We start from the raw sequence: 17,241 nt of genomic DNA on the forward strand, positions 1-17,241 counted from the left end.
TCAGATTGCTGTGACCCGGCAGGTATTCTGCAATCACCGTGATGTTCCTCTGAAGGCAAAAGTGCCAAAAGTCCTTGGCAATCTCTGCCAGAATCTTGGAACGTGTCCCCCCTAACTTGTTGACATATCGAACCGCTGAGACATTGTCCATGCGTAGGAGAATACAACAATTCGTCATGCGTGGAGACAGACAACGGATCGCAAACGACCCCGCTAGAAGCTCCAGACAATTGATATGGAGAGATAATTCCTCCGAAGACCACCGGCCGCCCGTGGACATTGGACCGCAACGGGCTCCCCATCCCCACCGACTGGCGTCGGATTCGATCACCACCTCCGGGGACACTCCGAACAGGGCTCTGCCATTCCAGGACTCCATATGTTCCAACCACCACAACATCTCCCACCTCGCCTCCTCTGAAAGAGGAATCTGATCTGAATAACGGAGGCCTTTCTGGAGATGACGGATTTTGAGTCGCTGAAGTGCCCGATAATGGAGGGGACCCGGGAAGATGGCCTGAATTGAAGAAGCCAACAGACCGACAATCCGAGCTAGAGACCTCAATGACACAAGCTGTTTGTGTAAAATCAATTTCAACTCCCGTTTGATCATCCTGATCTTCTGAAGAGGCAACAACAGTTGGCAAAAGAGGGAATTGATCAGAAAACCCAGAAATTCTATCGACTGCGAAGGGCGAAACATAGACTTCTGAGGATTCACTAGAAACCCGAGTGACTGTAAAAGATCTATTGCCCAATCCAAATGGAGCATTAATAGACATGGACAGTGAGCCATGATAAGAATGTCGTCCAGATAAATTATCAGACGAACACCCCGAGATCGTAGAGACTCTACCACAGGTCTCAGAAGTTTTGTGAAGCACCAGGGTGCTGACGACAGGCCGAATGGGAGAACCTGGAACTCGTACCAGACACTCTGCCATTGGAACTGGAGAAACCGGCGATGAGGACCGTAAATGGGAATCGACAAATACGCATCCTTCAGGTCTAGACGAACCATCCAGTCCCCCTCCTGAAGAAGATCCCTCAAAAGATGGATGCCCTCCATCTTGAAGTGGCGATAGACAATCCAGCCGTTGAACTCTTTCAGGTTGAGAACCAACCTGGAACCGCCTCCTTTTTTCTGAACGAGAAAGACCTGGCTGGAAAAACCTTGTGGATGAGGGGAAGACCGGACAACCGCCCCTTTTCTCAGAAGGGAGTCTATTTCTGTGGAAATAACCGCTTGGTCTTGGACGGAAAAAACCAAGGGATAAGGAGGGAAAGATTGACTTGGGCAGCTGAAAAACTCTATTCGGAAACCTTGGACCGTCTCCAACACCCATGCATCGTTGGAGATCAACCGCCAATTTGGAAGAAAAAACTGAATTCTGCCCCCCCAACATGACCTCTGAAGCAGAGATCAAACTCACCTGAAGCGGAGGAATCTTGATGTCCTCCTTGATTACCGCCTGCACGTCCCTTCCGGAATTGGTGTCGACCTCTACGGGAAGGGTAGAAGGAAGACCTGGTGTTGGAGTAGTTGGAGTCCTGACCCCCTCCACGTTGGGACTGGAAACTACGTTGGTTAGACTGGTTATAACCTCGGCCGGACGATCGCCCCCTATATCGTCCGGCCCGTCCAAAAACCGGATGAAAAGCCCGTCTAATAGAAGCTTGAGCCTTATCAAGACCACTAAAAGTGGCCACAAATTTAGTGAGTTCTTTAAGGAAAGACTGGCTAAACAATAATCCCTGTGCCAAAGGACCAGATTCAGATGTTGAGAGTTCGGCTAACTTTGGGTCCAACTTCAGTAAAATGGAACGTCTGCGTTCAGAAGACATAGCACAATTGGCGTTACCCAATTGACAAACAGCTCTCTGAGCCCAACCAATCAGATCATCAGGGTCAATGGCAGAGGAAGACTCCTTGGCTCGATAACCTAAATCCAAAATTTTGGTGAGAGGTCCCAGTAAATCCAAAAGTTTATCCTGACAAGAGCGCCATGCTCTGTCAATGCCCCTTTTAGGGTCCTTGGCATATTTCTTAAGATATGTCACCATAGTGGGATCCACCTCAGGAGTGTCCGCTAATTTATCTGCTAAATCAGGACGTGGACATTCAGAACGAAGACGGGTACGCACATCCTTGTCAAAAGGCTGACGAATGTGTGTCTGGACGTACTCCGCCACCTCCTGAGACGGTAGCCAAGAAGAAGAATTGGGATGTATGATGTCTGCTGGCTCAAACGTAAGAACTTGGGGATGCGACGGCGCATCAACAAAATGCTCCTTACGAGCTTTTTTACGAGGAGGAGGGGAAGAAACCCCATGGTCCGAGGAAGAGGAGGGAGAGGTACCGTCCTCATCTGTTTGATGAACTGGAGAGGAAGAAAGCTCCTTAGGAGGTTGCCCATAAGAATGCTCTGAAGAAAGGGCCTTAGCCAACTTTACAAAATCTGATTTGTGAGGATTAGGCAGTTTCGAAGATTTTGAGGACCTGGAGGACTGAGATGATTTCGAAGATTTTGAGGACGAAGGCAGCCAACCCTGCTGCACTGCATATTGAGATAGATGACGTTTTAATGGTGTAATAGCGCGAACCAGCGCCTTGTTCACAGAAGTTTGAACACCCAAGTCAAGAGCCTCTACCAAATCCTGCTCCATAGAGCCAGAGGCGTCTTCATCTTCATAGTCATAATAGTAATCATCTTCCTCAAAATAATCAGCCATGACAGAACCTGGCGTAAATAAAGCCCACAAGAGGAAGAAAACACTACAGGAAATCTTGTATGCCGAAGCACAATAAAGGGGGAGCGGCAAAACCCCGAAGGCAAGACTACACAGAAACAGGTCAAAAATAACCTGAAATATGTAAATATTCAAATGTGGAGGGAGGCTTGCCAATATTAAAGCCACTCTAGGCAATGCCTATGCAAAATTATACAGCCCCAACTGAGTCAGCATACAGTAGGACGTCAAAAGGGGCAAGTGAAATCAGGCTGTGGGCATGAGCAAAGGAAGCGCTGCTCTCACGCTGAATTCCTGAGGAGATATTGTTTACAACAGGAAAAAATGGCCGCCGCGCATGCGCGGTAACGACCGCCTGATTTACAATGAAATGAAAGACCTACGCAACACGCGCGTAGTCTTTCTGCCCCGTTTCACTCCCGCTCCACTCTCAACAAAGGCGCGGGCGCAAAGCGCCCGAACCGGGGAGGCAGACACGCGCTCCCTGCAGCGGTACGATACCGGCACAAAAACGAGAGAAAACCAACAATAACAATAGCCGAGTACGCGCACAGCGCTAAAGCATGCAAACAATGTAAAAATTAAGCGATAGAAATACAATACAGTCGCTATAATGAAACAGGCAATTATCATAATGAGAAAGCACTTAACTGGCTGCGGAGCAGCAAAGAAAGAGGATGTGGTATTCTCTTGCTGACTATTTATACGTGCATACTCTATGGTTATTACGTGGTACCCAGTGGGTTCATGGGTATTGTGGTTTTTAGTTTTATTGTAACATGATTGGCTGCTGAGCAAATTTCAGTAAAGAAATGAGTAGCATAATCGGAGCCTCCGGTCCTGACATAGAATTCTCTGATCTCTGGCATCTTGGCAGATCGGGCATGTTCCTTCACATTTAGCTTAGTCCAAGTCATTCTTTGATGCAGGATTTTAACCTCAACCTTTACAGCAGAGACCCGTTTCTGGATCTGTTCCACAGATTTTTCTATTTAGGAAACTTTCTTCTCAATTCTTAGCCATGTTCCCTGCAGGTCTCTTAGTGTACTCATTTTCTGTGAGTTTCCTTCTTTGATCCTAAACCCATAATGTTCAGAAAGATCCATGTCTTCCCTTTAGTCTCTATTGTGTGTAAGGCCCTTTTGGGTAAAGAAGTCCTATTTTTATTTCATTGGATGCTGATTTTTAGGTGACATAGTTGTAACACTTCTGCTAAATGGCTGTTCTTTTCAGTGCCTCTGAACAGCCTAATGGAAGAAGTCTTACAACAAGAATGGAGAATCCACTGTTGCAAGACCAATTGAGCTCCAGTACTTCTTGATGGCTTTCTATTTCCCTCTTCTAATGGCAAAACCTTTAAAGGAATTCAAAATTTGCCAACATCCGTGACATGAAATTTGAATTGTAATAATGACACGGAGGCAAGGATTATGCTCCTTCTTCTTTACTTTAAAAAACAGCAGCAAAACCAATTACGTTTCAAAACACTAAATTTCTCATGACTCCTTCACAGTCACCTAATTAACCATAGAGATCCAGCCCTATATAACCCTCTTGTAACAACCCAGCTTCCTCTTTTTTTGCTCCAGTCCAAGGAATGTATAAACAGTCCGGCACCCAGCAACGCCAGGACACAGCCAATAGTTTAGGATATCAACCAACATCGAACAGCACCATTCGCCATAAGGGGAGCAAGAATCCGAACTCAGTCTAACGTGACCCATTGATCTTCTGTTTAAACCTCAGGAGTGTCTCCTCCGGTAATGAACTCCAGAAAAACCTAGGAATTTCCACAGCTTCAGAAAGCTGTTGCCTTGAGAATCACTTGTCTCCGGTTCCTAGCAAGGAAGTAAAATAGTAAGCTGTAAATACTGACCTCGCCAAAGAACTACCGTAACCAGTACAGTAATCAGGGAAGGAAAACTATGGAAATACATGAAGCATCCAACACAAAAGGCAATATGCAATCAATGTTATACAGATAAATGCAACGCAATTGGTAGGATAATCCTCGCCTCTGTGTTCTTAATAGAATTGAAAATTCTTGTCACAAATGTTGGAAAATGTTGAATTATGTGTCCAGACCAGAGGCTCTGATTATGGTTGTTTAAAGCTGAGCCACCACCACAGAAGCAATACCAACAATAGGTTTACATTAAAATGACTAATACGTAGATTCCGCTGACCAATCGGCCGCTTTACGATTGTCAGTTAAACTAGAACCCAAAGCAAATGAGCTGGAAGTCACTTGTTTGTCACCAGCTCCGCTCATTGGGGCGCAACTGCGTCAACACTCTGGGGATCATCAGAAATGGGGCAAAAGCAAAGCACAGACTGAGAGTCCTGTCCCAAAGAAAAGCATCCGTGACTTGTGCTTCTGGATCGGAGCGCCAGCTGAAAAAAGTTAGAAGCTGGGGGTTGAGGCGAGACACAAAAAAGGTCCACTGAATAACGACCCCACAGTTAATTCAGCGCATGGAAAAGTTGCGGATGGGGCCTCCAGTCCCTGAAATCTCGACGGTGACGTAACTGCCAATCTGCGACTGTATTGTTCTGGCCCGGGATATACTCCACCACCATTGAGATCCGATGCTAGAGACAAAAATCGTGCCAATCTCTGCCAGAATGTGGTATCTCGTCCCACCCAATTTGTTAACATAACGGTACGTCAAGATAGTGTCCATACTAAGCAGTATGCAACAATATGACTTCTCCGGTCAAAGGCTGCGAGTTGCAAATGAACCCACTAGGAGTTCCACGCAGTTGATGTGAAGGGTCAGTTCCTCCTCGGACCATCGGCCTCCAGTCAAAACAGGCCCTCAACGAGCCCTCCAACCCCAGTGGCTGGCATCGGACTGTTATCACAATCTCTGGAGTTGAGCCAAAAATCGCTCTGCGATTCCAGGCATTCATATGAGTCAACCACCATGACAGAGCCTACCTTGCTTCCTCCAAAAGGAGAATCTGTTCTGCGTAGCTGAGGCCTTTCCGGAGATGCCAATCTTGAGTCTCTGAAGTACACGATAATGCAGAAGACCGGGAAAGATGGCTGTAATTGATAAGGCTAACAGGCCCACAATATGAGCGATCAACATCAAGGATACAGTCTGCTTGCTCAGAGTTGATCTCGGTTCTTTCTTGATGCCACAGATCTTTTGGGGAGGGAGAATCAGCTGGCAAAGGCTAGACCTATGTTCTCAAAAGAAACGAAACAGAGAAAATTCTGTAACTAATGTCAAGTAAAGAATTGAGTGTAGTGTTAAAGATAGGGAAGATCCTTTCTTAAGGACGAGAACCCTCACTCGCCTGAAGGTGACATGCTTCATCATAGGGTTCCCTCCTCACACTGGGGCTGCAAGGTCCCAAGTGTGGTCTTCAACTCTCCAAAAAATGTTAGAAGAGCTGAGGTGTTTGTGACTGAAGGCAGAATGAGAAAAATAAATTATGTAAAAAAGTTAAAACTGTCTCCAGGAAACCTATCGGGCGGTATCCTGGGGTAGGATTAAAAACTAAGAGGACTAGGCGTTAACAAAAAATAATCGCTGTAAAGGTCAACATGTTTCTGCCCTCTATCGGCCCCAAACGAGGTTCCTGGGCATTTGTCAGGACCAGATATCAATTTAGTCACTCTGCCTATTAACCAAATAAATTGTGTACAGACAAGAACAAACGTTTATACTGGCCCTCAAGGATTGGTAGCTCGTAAATACATATAGTATGGAATACGTTGTCTCATCTGTGAAAGAAAAAAAAAATAAGGATAGACAAACACCAGAAGTTATTCTGGTTTCCAAGTACATATTGAGTATTGAAGGAATAGCAAGGGAAAAATATTTCCAAAAGAAATAATATATCCAGGTGTCAACATAAATTCTGGTTACCTGGTCAAAAGCTTTCAGTTACCTCTCTTCAGCCAAAAGGTACCCCACTTAATGCTCAGCTACATGAAAAAGCCCAAAGAATCAAGACCGTGACAATGTGATTCATTATCCTCCATGATATGTGCTCCACTTATTCACAAATATAAAAAGTGTAGAGTGCTAAAGGTAAAGACTGAAAGCTTCCAACCATTTAAATCTTTGGGATTTAAGACCAAACGAGAACCACCCCCCTTTTTTTCTACCTGGAAGATGCTACTGAGAAACCAATGTGGATGAGGGGTTGACACCTCTATGGATCCATTTGTAGGAGAGTTTGAACCTCGGAGGAAATACAATCTTGCTCTCGTTGGGAAAATGACACCATGGGAGGGGGGAGAATCTGTCTTGGGAGCTGTAGAAATCTAGCTTGTAACCCTGAACGGTGTCTAGAACCCAGGAATCCTGTGTAAGAGTCTGCCCATTGTGTAGCAATAACTGGATCCTGCCCCCCAGTAACACATCAGAAAATGGAATTAGTCTTACCTGATAGACCAGACTCTTGGGAAGAGCCGTGCGATCCTCCATAGTGTCCTCTCCGGAAACTGTTTGTGTCAGCTTGGGAGCGAGAGGGATAGAAGGTGGAGTTTGTGGAGGAATCCTGGTAGCCCCCTCTAGTTAGCTGGTAGAAACCTCTCCTCGGGCCTTAGTGGTAACCATGGTTGAACGCTAGCCCTCGGAAGCATCCGGCCCTACCAAAAAGTGGACAGAAGACTTTGCGAAGAGACCCTTGTGCTTTATCTAGGTTACTGAAGGTCACAACAAACTTGAACTTGTACAGTTCTTTGAGAAAAGGTTGACCAAACAGCAGACCCTGCGCTACTGGACCAGACTCAAACAATGCAAGCTTGGTATGCTTCGGCTCAAGCTTAAAGAGGATGGATCCGCCCTGTTCGCTGGAAATGACGATGTTTACTTTACCCAATTGGCATACAGCCGTTTGCGCCCTGTCAACCAGTTCTTCCGGATCAATGAACCCTGCAGACTCCTTAGCTCGGTAACCTAGCTCCAGAATCTTAGGTAGTGGCCCAGACATGTCCAGAAGCTTGTCCTGGTAGGAACGCCAAGCTCTTATCAATACCCTTCTTTGGGTAATTCGAAGACTTCTTGAGGTAAGTAATGAGTGTATGATCTACTTTAGGAGTGTCAGCGACCTTGGCCGGGAGATTCGGAGCGTAACCGAGCCCTTACATCCTTGTTAAAGGCATGACGGATGTGTGATTGGAAATAACCTGTCACTTCCTGCGGAGGGATCCATATAGTGGACTTTAGGTGAACAATTTCATTTGGCTCAAAGGTAAGTACCTTCGCTTGAGGAGAGGGGTCAACATGATGTGACTTGCATTTTTGCCTACTAGAACCAGATTTGTCCTTGTGATCTGAACTCTGGGAGGAAGACTAACTGGAATCCCCATATTGTTTGGGAAGGGGGTTGCTGAGAAAGTGGCGGAAGCGCTGTAAACATGGAGAGTTCTGCTAAAGATTTCAGTACAATAGAGACTAAAATCACTAACTTGAACTCTTCACCTGAGCAGTTCTCTCCTTTGTATTGTATATTCATTGTCCTCCCCCAGAGTTGATGCTTCATGTTATACAGGAATAAACTTTTCCCCAGAATTTCATGCTGCTACTGCTCCACTTTCAATACTCTTTATTTTTATAATTTTTCTTGCATCTTTCCATTTTGTGACATTGAAAGACATCTATGTGTTACAGTGACATCAGTGTCTGTGCTATAGTTGCCTCTTAGTTTCACAAATACATCTTTTATCTGGGGTTTACTGCTCCTTCTCTGCTTTTGTTAAACACCCCTCCACACATGCCCACACCCAATTTATCTCTCTTTCCATCAATTAATCAAAAGCTGGCATGCCTTTGGAGCCTTTCAAGGAAACCATGACAAGCTTTTTTTATCTTTTATTTGTAGGTATTTAATAACATTCTTGGTGAATGTGGTTTGCGGGACGACAGAGCATCACCTGAGCCGCAGAGACTGGCAGAAAAAATCAGAGTAACACCATCTGAAATGCCTTTGCAGGTTATTACAAGTATTTACCTGTTCTTAAGCAATACAGTCCTAATGGACCACAAAACAAAGCTGTTTTAGAAAAATAAACACTGTTACTGTTTCAATTTCTTCAACAGTTATTCCAACTATATGTCCGTAGTAAACTTTCTCTGTGTCCAAGTAAGCATTCTGTAGCATAGAAAACTGACATATTTCTACTTCCCCTTTCACCTCCTCAGTTTCTTTTCAAGAAAGACAAGCTAAAATGGGACATTTGTTGCATTTGGACTCCTGATGCCCATGGTGGCGTGTCTCATTAAGATTTAGAGATTAAGTCTTCCTCTAACACTCACTTTTGTCTGTTTTCCTGCCTCTGAATGTTTCTCCTGTTAGGAGCTGAAAGATATTGTTCACTACCTGTGTGATACCTGCACTACACTCTGGGCATTCCTTGATATCTTCCCTTCATCCAGCCAGACCTTCCAGAAACACGACTTCCTTCTCAGGTACACTGAATGCTCAGGAAATCTTTTAAAAGACCAGATGTATTTATAAGTTCACTGCACATTCCCTGAATTGTTATAAATGCAACTATGTGCACCGCTTATTTTCCACATACTCAACTATAAGATTTACTTTCCAGGTACAAATTGTGTTTTATTCTAGTCTATTTTATGGATTAACACATTACTAAGATTAAATCTAAACATAATTTAGATGTCTGGCATTTGTATTTCAAATGGCTTATTTGTAAACATTCACCCCATTTGTTTGACCTTTGCCTACATGTGTAGGACAGATTTCAGTTAGGCGAAAAAAATGTGGTCGATATGAGATGAAAAGTTTCAGAATGTGGCTGGACGACCTCTATATTTGTGTTGTGCCTAGTGACATCAACCCTTCTTGCTACTCTGGTTCCTGTCTTTTCAGCCTCAAACATTTGATCCCTAATTGACCTGTTTGACGTGAGCGCCCTAGATACCAATGCCGAGGGTAAAATAGGATTAGGACGTCCTTGTTACAGAAGGTGTTCCTTTGATGCTGGGGTTTTTCCTCTCAACTTTGAGAGATGTGATTTGGAATGCTTGATCCTTTTCAAGCAATGCTTTTTTTCTTACATGTTTGTGTATGAAGCATTTTCTTAGCATCCTGTTTCACTGCCTACGGGGTTGTATCCATCCCAGGTATTTTAATATAACACTGCTGTTCCAAAACTATACTGTTGCACACCAATTGGTTAACCATGATACTATTTATATATTAAAGCAAACACAAGGAGATGATGGACGGAGTGCTGAAACTTTTCAAACACTCAACCCCAGTCACAGATCTGGGTTGAATCCATCATCATTCTTTAGCTCACTTTGCCACCCCAGTTCAGACACAGCTATATGCACATCAGTCTTGACCCTGTTCCTCATGGGAACAGTCCAGACTGAACTGCCAAGCCATGTCTTCCCTGGACCGGAAACAAGCATCTTGGGACCAGTTTCGGACTAACAGTCCTCATCAGCTAGGCTAGCTTGAATCCCGTGGCAAAGTGAGCAAGGGACTCACGTCTGGGCATACCCTGCCAACTTAGAGCTAACAAAGCAAACACAAGGAGATGATGGTGTCTTCTCTGGATAGGAAACAAGCATCTTGGGACCGGTTTTGGACTAACATCTCCTTGTGTTTGCTTTGTTCAATGCCACACACATCAGTACTTGACCCACGATTACATCCCACAGTCTCAGCAAGGTATAAATTTGCCACCGCAAGGGATACATTATCCACATGCCTCCCACATCTCAAATCATAATCAAGAGGAAGCAGTGGACTGTTGAGATCCCATGAAGGAGCAGGAGTGGTCTACGGAGTTCTCCGGCTACTCACTGCGATCCCCACATGCAATCAATTATTTAGTCCCACAATTCAAGGTCTCTCTCCGCATTCTCATCTGTACGGACCCTACAGAGATGAACCTGCTCTGCATTGGTCCATTGCACCCGAAGGCAACGAATAGCTATCCGGTGCCTGGTAAGTACCAGGGCTGAGAGTCCATAGTGGCCCTTAGGCATAAAAAGGGCTTAAGTCTCAAAAGAAAAAGCATCTTTGCGTATGGTGAACGCTTCAGCACATATGTCACCACCCTCTCCCAAATTGACACCACCAGTACAACTATTAATGGTAGGCCCACAAGGGTTGGTCCCCCAATAAGGAGTCGTGGGAGATTGGCCAAGAGCACCAATTCCTCCAGAAGCTTTTTCTCCCAGTTAAATTTCTCTTCACACCACAATGCGGCATATTGAAGCAGTCTCGCAAAGTAGTACATTTGGAGTTTAGGAAGTCCCAACCCACCTTGCTCCTGATCCAGCTTCAGGATCTCCAGCTGAACCCTGCTGCGCCTGCCTGCCCAGACCAGCGACACCAGGCGGCCATCCAATTTCCAAAAGATGGCCGGTGAGAGCATGCAAAAAGTGTTCTGCATCACATTATGCATTGTGGTAATAAAATAATTTTTCTTAATGGCACATGGTACTTAACTAACATCGGTAGAGTCTTCCAAAATTCTATGGATTGTGTAAGGTCTATCAGCACACAGCCCATGTTCAGGTCATAATGAGTTTTATCATTGTGAGTCACCTGGATTCCTAAGTATTTGAAATTGCTAGACTCCCAAGGAAAATACAGCACCAGAAGCGCATGTACCGGTCATGAGGCCAATGCAGCCAAGGGAAACTTGCCACTGTTTTTTGATGATTTACACAAAGACCCGATACCCCTCCAAAACCAGCCAAAAAGTTGTAATAATCGCAGGACTGCGCAAATCGGGTCTGATATAAAAAAAAAAAATGTGTAATCAGCATACATAGACACTATATGCATTGTGTCACCCACCCATATCCACTTGTCACTGAGGTTATCCCGCAGGTAACTTACCAGGGGCTCCATGGTAAGGGTGAAGGAGCGGCAACAACGGGCAACCCTGACTGGTTCCACGCCCAATAGCAAATGCCTTTGAGACCACCTGTTCCGTCAGCGCACTCCTGCCCTCGGTGCCTTGCTATACACGCATGCCTTATACCGTGGGCCAAACCTCATGCACCTTCCAGAGGAAATTCCAGGATAAGGTAGCAAAAGCCTTCTCTAGATCTAAGGCGACCACTGCCGCGTCTCTGACGGCATGCATAACATGTGAAAGCCTTCTAAGGTTCAGATGTGTTCCCCTGCCTTGCATAAAACCACACCGATCAGTGTGCACCAATAACGAGACCACCTGCCTTGGCCACTTCGCCAGGAACCTTCGCTAATAGCTTGACATCTGCATTTATCATAGAAAGAAGTCTGGAAGACCCTGGGTCGTTCAGGTCTTAATCTGGCTTCAACAGCATGATTATTAGGGCTTCCCTCAGATGGTCTGGTAGGATTCCCACCGACACTGTCTCCTGGAATGCTTCCAAAAGTTTGGGCAAGAGGTCCGCTGAGTACATCTGATAAAACTCCATCGGAAGGCCATTCTGACCAGGAGACTCCCTCCCCCTCACTCTGCCCCCCTCCCCCTTGACATATCCTGGAGAGCAACCTTCAGCTCTTCCAGCTGAATATCCTCCTCCAAGTCCTCCCTGTCAGATGCCGACGAGTTTGGGATAGCAATATCTCTTTAAGAACTCAGCTGAGCCCAGGTCCCGTACTGTGCGGGTACTCTGTAAATCTCAGCCAAATAATCTCTCAGTACCAGGCTAATAGCGGATTCGCCCACCACCACCCACCCATTTGTCATTGTCAAGGAGAGTATCACAGGCATGCCCTCTCTTGCTGCAATAACCAGGCCAACATGCGACCTGCACAGACTCCCTCCCTGTGTAGTCGCTGTCTATAGACACACCACACATTGCAGTCCAGTCTATCCCACATTTCTTCCACTTGTCTATGAATGGCCGTAAGGTACCCCAAATCTTTCTCCCCTCAATACCCTCTCTAGCTAAGCAAGTCGGGTCGCCCCCTCCCGCAACTCCTGCTCGAGCTGCCTCTTTGTCCCATAAAGTTTACCCAGGCATTCCCCATGGATCACCACTTTACCCTTGCCCTCCGTAGTGTTCCAATTAACATTGAAAAAGTCTTGTAAAGCCTGCTGCATTTCGACTTGAAACTCAGGGTCTCCTAACGACTCCAGGTGGTGCTGCCACAGCTGAATCAGCGGGCGGTGTCTACTCACATCACATTCCAAAAGTAAGTGGTCAGAGAAACCGAACCTGATAGCGCGCACCTCTGACATTAAACGCCCTCCCCATGGTAACAAGAAACTGATACAGTTTACTATGGACATGATGTGTGGGGAAGTAATAAGGGAACTCTGTCCCTGCTGGATGTAGGTATTTCCAAATGTCCCTACACTGTAATTTGTGCATACTCAGCAAGGCCAGCCAACATAGCGGGCATCGTGCCCTCACACTTCGGATGTCAATACAAGACACCATCCAGAACACAATTAAAATCACCCCGACAAACAATAGGCATATCCACTTAAGGAAGGAATTCAATCTAGAGAGTCAGAAAAAACTCTGCCGTCGACGTTGGGGGCCATAGATATTTAGGAGGCACAATTCTCCCATATCCAGCCTACCATGTACCAATAGATATCTCCCTTCTATATTAGCCAAATGACCCATGTGTTGGAACGGGCAACCGGGTGCCACCCTTATGGAGACCTCCCCAAGCGTACGAAGAATAAGTTGAGGAATATAATCGGCCCTTCAGTTTTTTCTCAGGATTCTACTCTTCCCCTTCAGTTAAAAGTTCTCCTGCAACATGATTGTTTAGATTCCCATACGTCTTATATATGAGTGCGTTCTGTAGCGTTTTATAAAGGTACCCAGACCTCTCACATTCCACATCAGAAGTCGAGTAGCATCATCCGTTGAGTACATGCATCATGATTACACTTGTTCCATCCCCACCACGTCCCAACTTCAGTCTTCACCATCCCATGTATAACAGTCCCCATTACATTGTAACACCCTCCCTAGGTAAACGCAAACATCATCAACTTGTGTCTCCTTAATGGGGCCAAACCAAACCGGCCCATCAAGCAAAAACATAAACTTTGAAATCAGGATCACGTGTCCCATCCACCCTATAGTTTGTCATATCACCCAAGGACAAAAGCCTGAGTCCAGGTCCACATCCGTTGTCCCTGACTCTGGGTGCCACTATGGTGTCCCTATCATGCGCAACTTGGACAGCCATACAGTCTCTCCACTCAAACCATTCACATCACAGAGAGGAAGGGAGAGTGGCTATGATCTAAGATATGTTGCGCACCTCCTGCTTCTGAAAACCCTCCCAGGCGCCCAAGCCCCAATGACTGCTGCATTTCCGGGGCATCCAGTGCACCACAGGACACACAAATCAAAGAAGCTTCATGTAACACTGACACTTCACATCTCATAAAGCCCATTGCCTTATTGGGTAAATTGTCACCAGAGTTTCCCTTGTTGGAAACCCAGCGACACTTCACTACCAGGTCATGACAGTTCAGCATCAGTGGGCGGTGAGTCCGCTAGCTGCTGCATACTGGTGCCAACCAGTGTTACTGAGTCCAGGAGGGCCCTGGCCTGTTTGCGCTCCTGTCTCCTCTGCGCAAGGTCCAAGGTACCATCCCTTTGGACCACCACTCGAGCGACCCAGACTCGGAGCATCACCTCCGTCTGCTGCACCTCCTGATTTTTGCTGGTGTTCTCCGGGTGCCCCCCCTCTCCTCCTGCCATTTTTCCTTGTCTTCCCGATGTAATCCAGCCATCTGCAGCCTTCATGGACAACTCTAAATTTAGTTGGTATCGCGGGAATATACTGCAGTCCCATGGCCCACAGCTTCTGCTTGACCCCAGTGAAATATTGTCTTTCCTGAGGCACAGCTCTGGTGTAGACAGGAAATACATGGATTACGGGATTTTTGAAGGAGGGATCTCCACCTCCACGGACTCCCTTCAATATAGCGTCCTGCTCTCTGTAATTAGTATCTTGGGTATGATGGCCCCAGGGGTGGCCCAGCGGTGAGGGCGTGGGTGACTCCAGCGATCTGTGGGCGCGTTCCAGAACAAAAATTGAGAACAATCCAATATCTTGGACCTGGTTACAGATCAACTTTTTTAGGAACCATTCAGGACTAGATCCCTCCACCTTCTCGGGGAAACCCCACGAAGCGCAGACTGCACCTACGGTTTCTACCTTCTGCTTCTTTGGCGCGCAGTTCCAACCTTTGCGTTTGGGCTTCTAGAGTCAGCACAGTGTCTTATAGTGTTTTTATCTCCGCCTGCAGTGCAGAAACATTGTGTTCAGTTTCAGTAGAGCGTTCTTTCCGGACATCTGCATGAAGAAGATTCATAATTGTGTGCCATCACATCAACTTTACTTTGTGTTGCTGCGCCGGAAGTCTTGATGGCCGCTAGCATCTAGGGGCCAGTAGGACCTTGAGGGGTCTGTAAAGCATCAGCATCTATCCCCGAGGGGCCTCTGCTGCACCAGTGGTTGTACTGATCCATTGTGGTCTACTGGGATGCACGCAGTTTCTTATCTCAGAAGGAAGAATGGAAGACACTCAGCAGCTCACATACAGTTTATAAAAGTACTACAGACACTGTGCACCTGTCTAGCTCAATGAAGATAGCATCATGTCGTCAGCATCTAGTCCACGCCCATCAAGGCCAATTTCAAGAGCGGGCCGACGACTGGAGCTAAGGATTCACCCACCATAAGGCCAGCACCCCAGACCAGGCAGCAAAAAGATGGTCCCGTAGCACCCGGTCTGTGGTCGCTTCAGCCGACAGGGTTATGGGATAGGTCCTACATCTAGTAGGCCTGAAATACTGTCCTCAGGCATCCCTCTGCCGTACCTCCTGTAGCCCTGCAATCTTAGGCCAGACGGGGGTATGAGACGGGGGATAAGGTGAGGGGGTTAGGGAGTAAACACCACATTCCCACTTGTCTCGTCTCCCTCAAGAGGCAGGGCCCCCGCAGCTCAACATGGGGGAGATTTGCCCCCAGCTCCTCCGCTACCACACCACAGCCTCATGACTCAATGGGACAAAAGCACCACAGCTTCTCCTTTGCTTTAGAGTGCGGGGCCATCCTTCAATGCCCAAAGCATCAGGTCAGTCGCAACAATCTTCCCCAGGATCCATCCACTCCTGTGGGCACATCTCAGAGAGGGAGAGTAGATTTATTGATATTATTAAAGCCCTGATCGGGCGTACCTCCAGTAGCTACCTCGCCCCTGGATCACAGCCTAACCACCCAGGCCAGCGATGCAGGCCCCCAGGCAGATCAGTCCAGACCTTGCTAGGTAACAGCCTCTGGAGACTCCCAGGTCAGTCACAATACCTCTGTGGCGGGCCGCCTGTGTCTCTGCACCGCGGGCCTAGTACAGTCTCGCAGCTCCACCACAATGTCGCCGGGCCTCAGCTCAGGGGGCAGCACTCCCCTCTAGGCCACCGTAAGGCAACTCCAGTCCCTCTGTTAACTGTAGGATCGCACTGAGCCAATCTGCTCTGTCATCACCCTAGGGGTCCCAGGATCAGGCACTGCGACTCCAGGCACTGTGCTCTGCCACCGCAACCGACTTCTGTCACCTCAGGGAGCCATCTGGGCAGCTCGGGCCAACCAAACGACGCAAGCCCAGCAGCTTCCCGCCGAGACCCTGTGGCAGGGCACCACTTAGCTCAGGTCAACACTGAAAGAGCTACCGGGGTCCCTTTCACCCAGAGCAGCCCCCACATCTCGGGGCACCACTTTTCTCCATCGCCTCCTCACTTGTCGTGTTTGACAGAAGGCAGCCCCTAGGAGCCAACGGGAGCAATCAGCGGTGTCTGGGCTTCAGAGATTGCAACACTCGCCATCGATTCCTGCTAATCTGCCTGGGACTTGAGGATTATTTAGGATTGTTTATTTATGGTCCGGGAGCACTAGCTCGGTGCGTCTGATCGGTCATCTAGTTGGCCACGCCCCCATGCATGGATATTCTTAAATATGCTCGTAGTCCTACCACAAGACAATGTTATGCTACCAAATTGAAACTATTTGGTTCGAGGCATATGAGCTGCAGATTGTACACTTAGCATAGATCGCCATCTGGTGTTGGGCCCGGATGTTTGCAGTTTGTTTTTGTTCTTTGGACAGTCTTTGGAAGTCACGAGTTCGGTGACTCCTCCTTCGGTCCATACTGCGCATGGGCTTCGGCTCCATCCTCAGATTGTTTTTATCCGCCATCGGGCTCGGATGTGATACTTCGTGCTCCGGCTTCGAACTTCTACGGTTCCAGCCTCGACGGAAAATCCTCGTTCTTCGAGTTTCTTCATCTATCTTCATCTCTCGAAGCGGCACTTTTCTCCATTCCACACATCGGCACCGGCCTTCGGGCCCTCCTCGACTCCGGTCCCGGCCGATGGAAAGGACTCCGTTCAAAAAGTGCCCAAAATGTGGGTCTAAATTTCCCCACACCGCCCTCCATCAGGTGTGTAACCTTTGCCTCTCTCCAGAACACGAGGCTAGAGACTGACCCGCCTGTAAGTCTTTTCGATCAAAAAA

General features: G+C 47.0%; 1 protein-coding gene across 1 annotated transcript in view; it reads left to right on the forward strand.

The window, feature by feature from the left end:
* ASCC2 (activating signal cointegrator 1 complex subunit 2) overlaps window positions 1-17,241 on the forward strand; it is a 482,405-nt gene that overhangs the window by 42,803 nt on the left and 422,361 nt on the right. Inside the window, exons 6-7 of the mRNA XM_085636044.1 lie at window positions 8,596-8,706; window positions 9,070-9,182. Coding sequence (XP_085492170.1) covers window positions 8,596-8,706; window positions 9,070-9,182 — 224 coding nt within the window. The remainder of the gene's footprint in view (window positions 1-8,595; window positions 8,707-9,069; window positions 9,183-17,241) is intronic.

The sequence above is a fragment of the Triturus cristatus genome, chromosome 11 (assembly GCF_964204655.1).
Source record: "Triturus cristatus chromosome 11, aTriCri1.1, whole genome shotgun sequence".
In the NCBI taxonomy this organism is placed as follows: domain Eukaryota; kingdom Metazoa; phylum Chordata; class Amphibia; order Caudata; family Salamandridae; genus Triturus; species Triturus cristatus.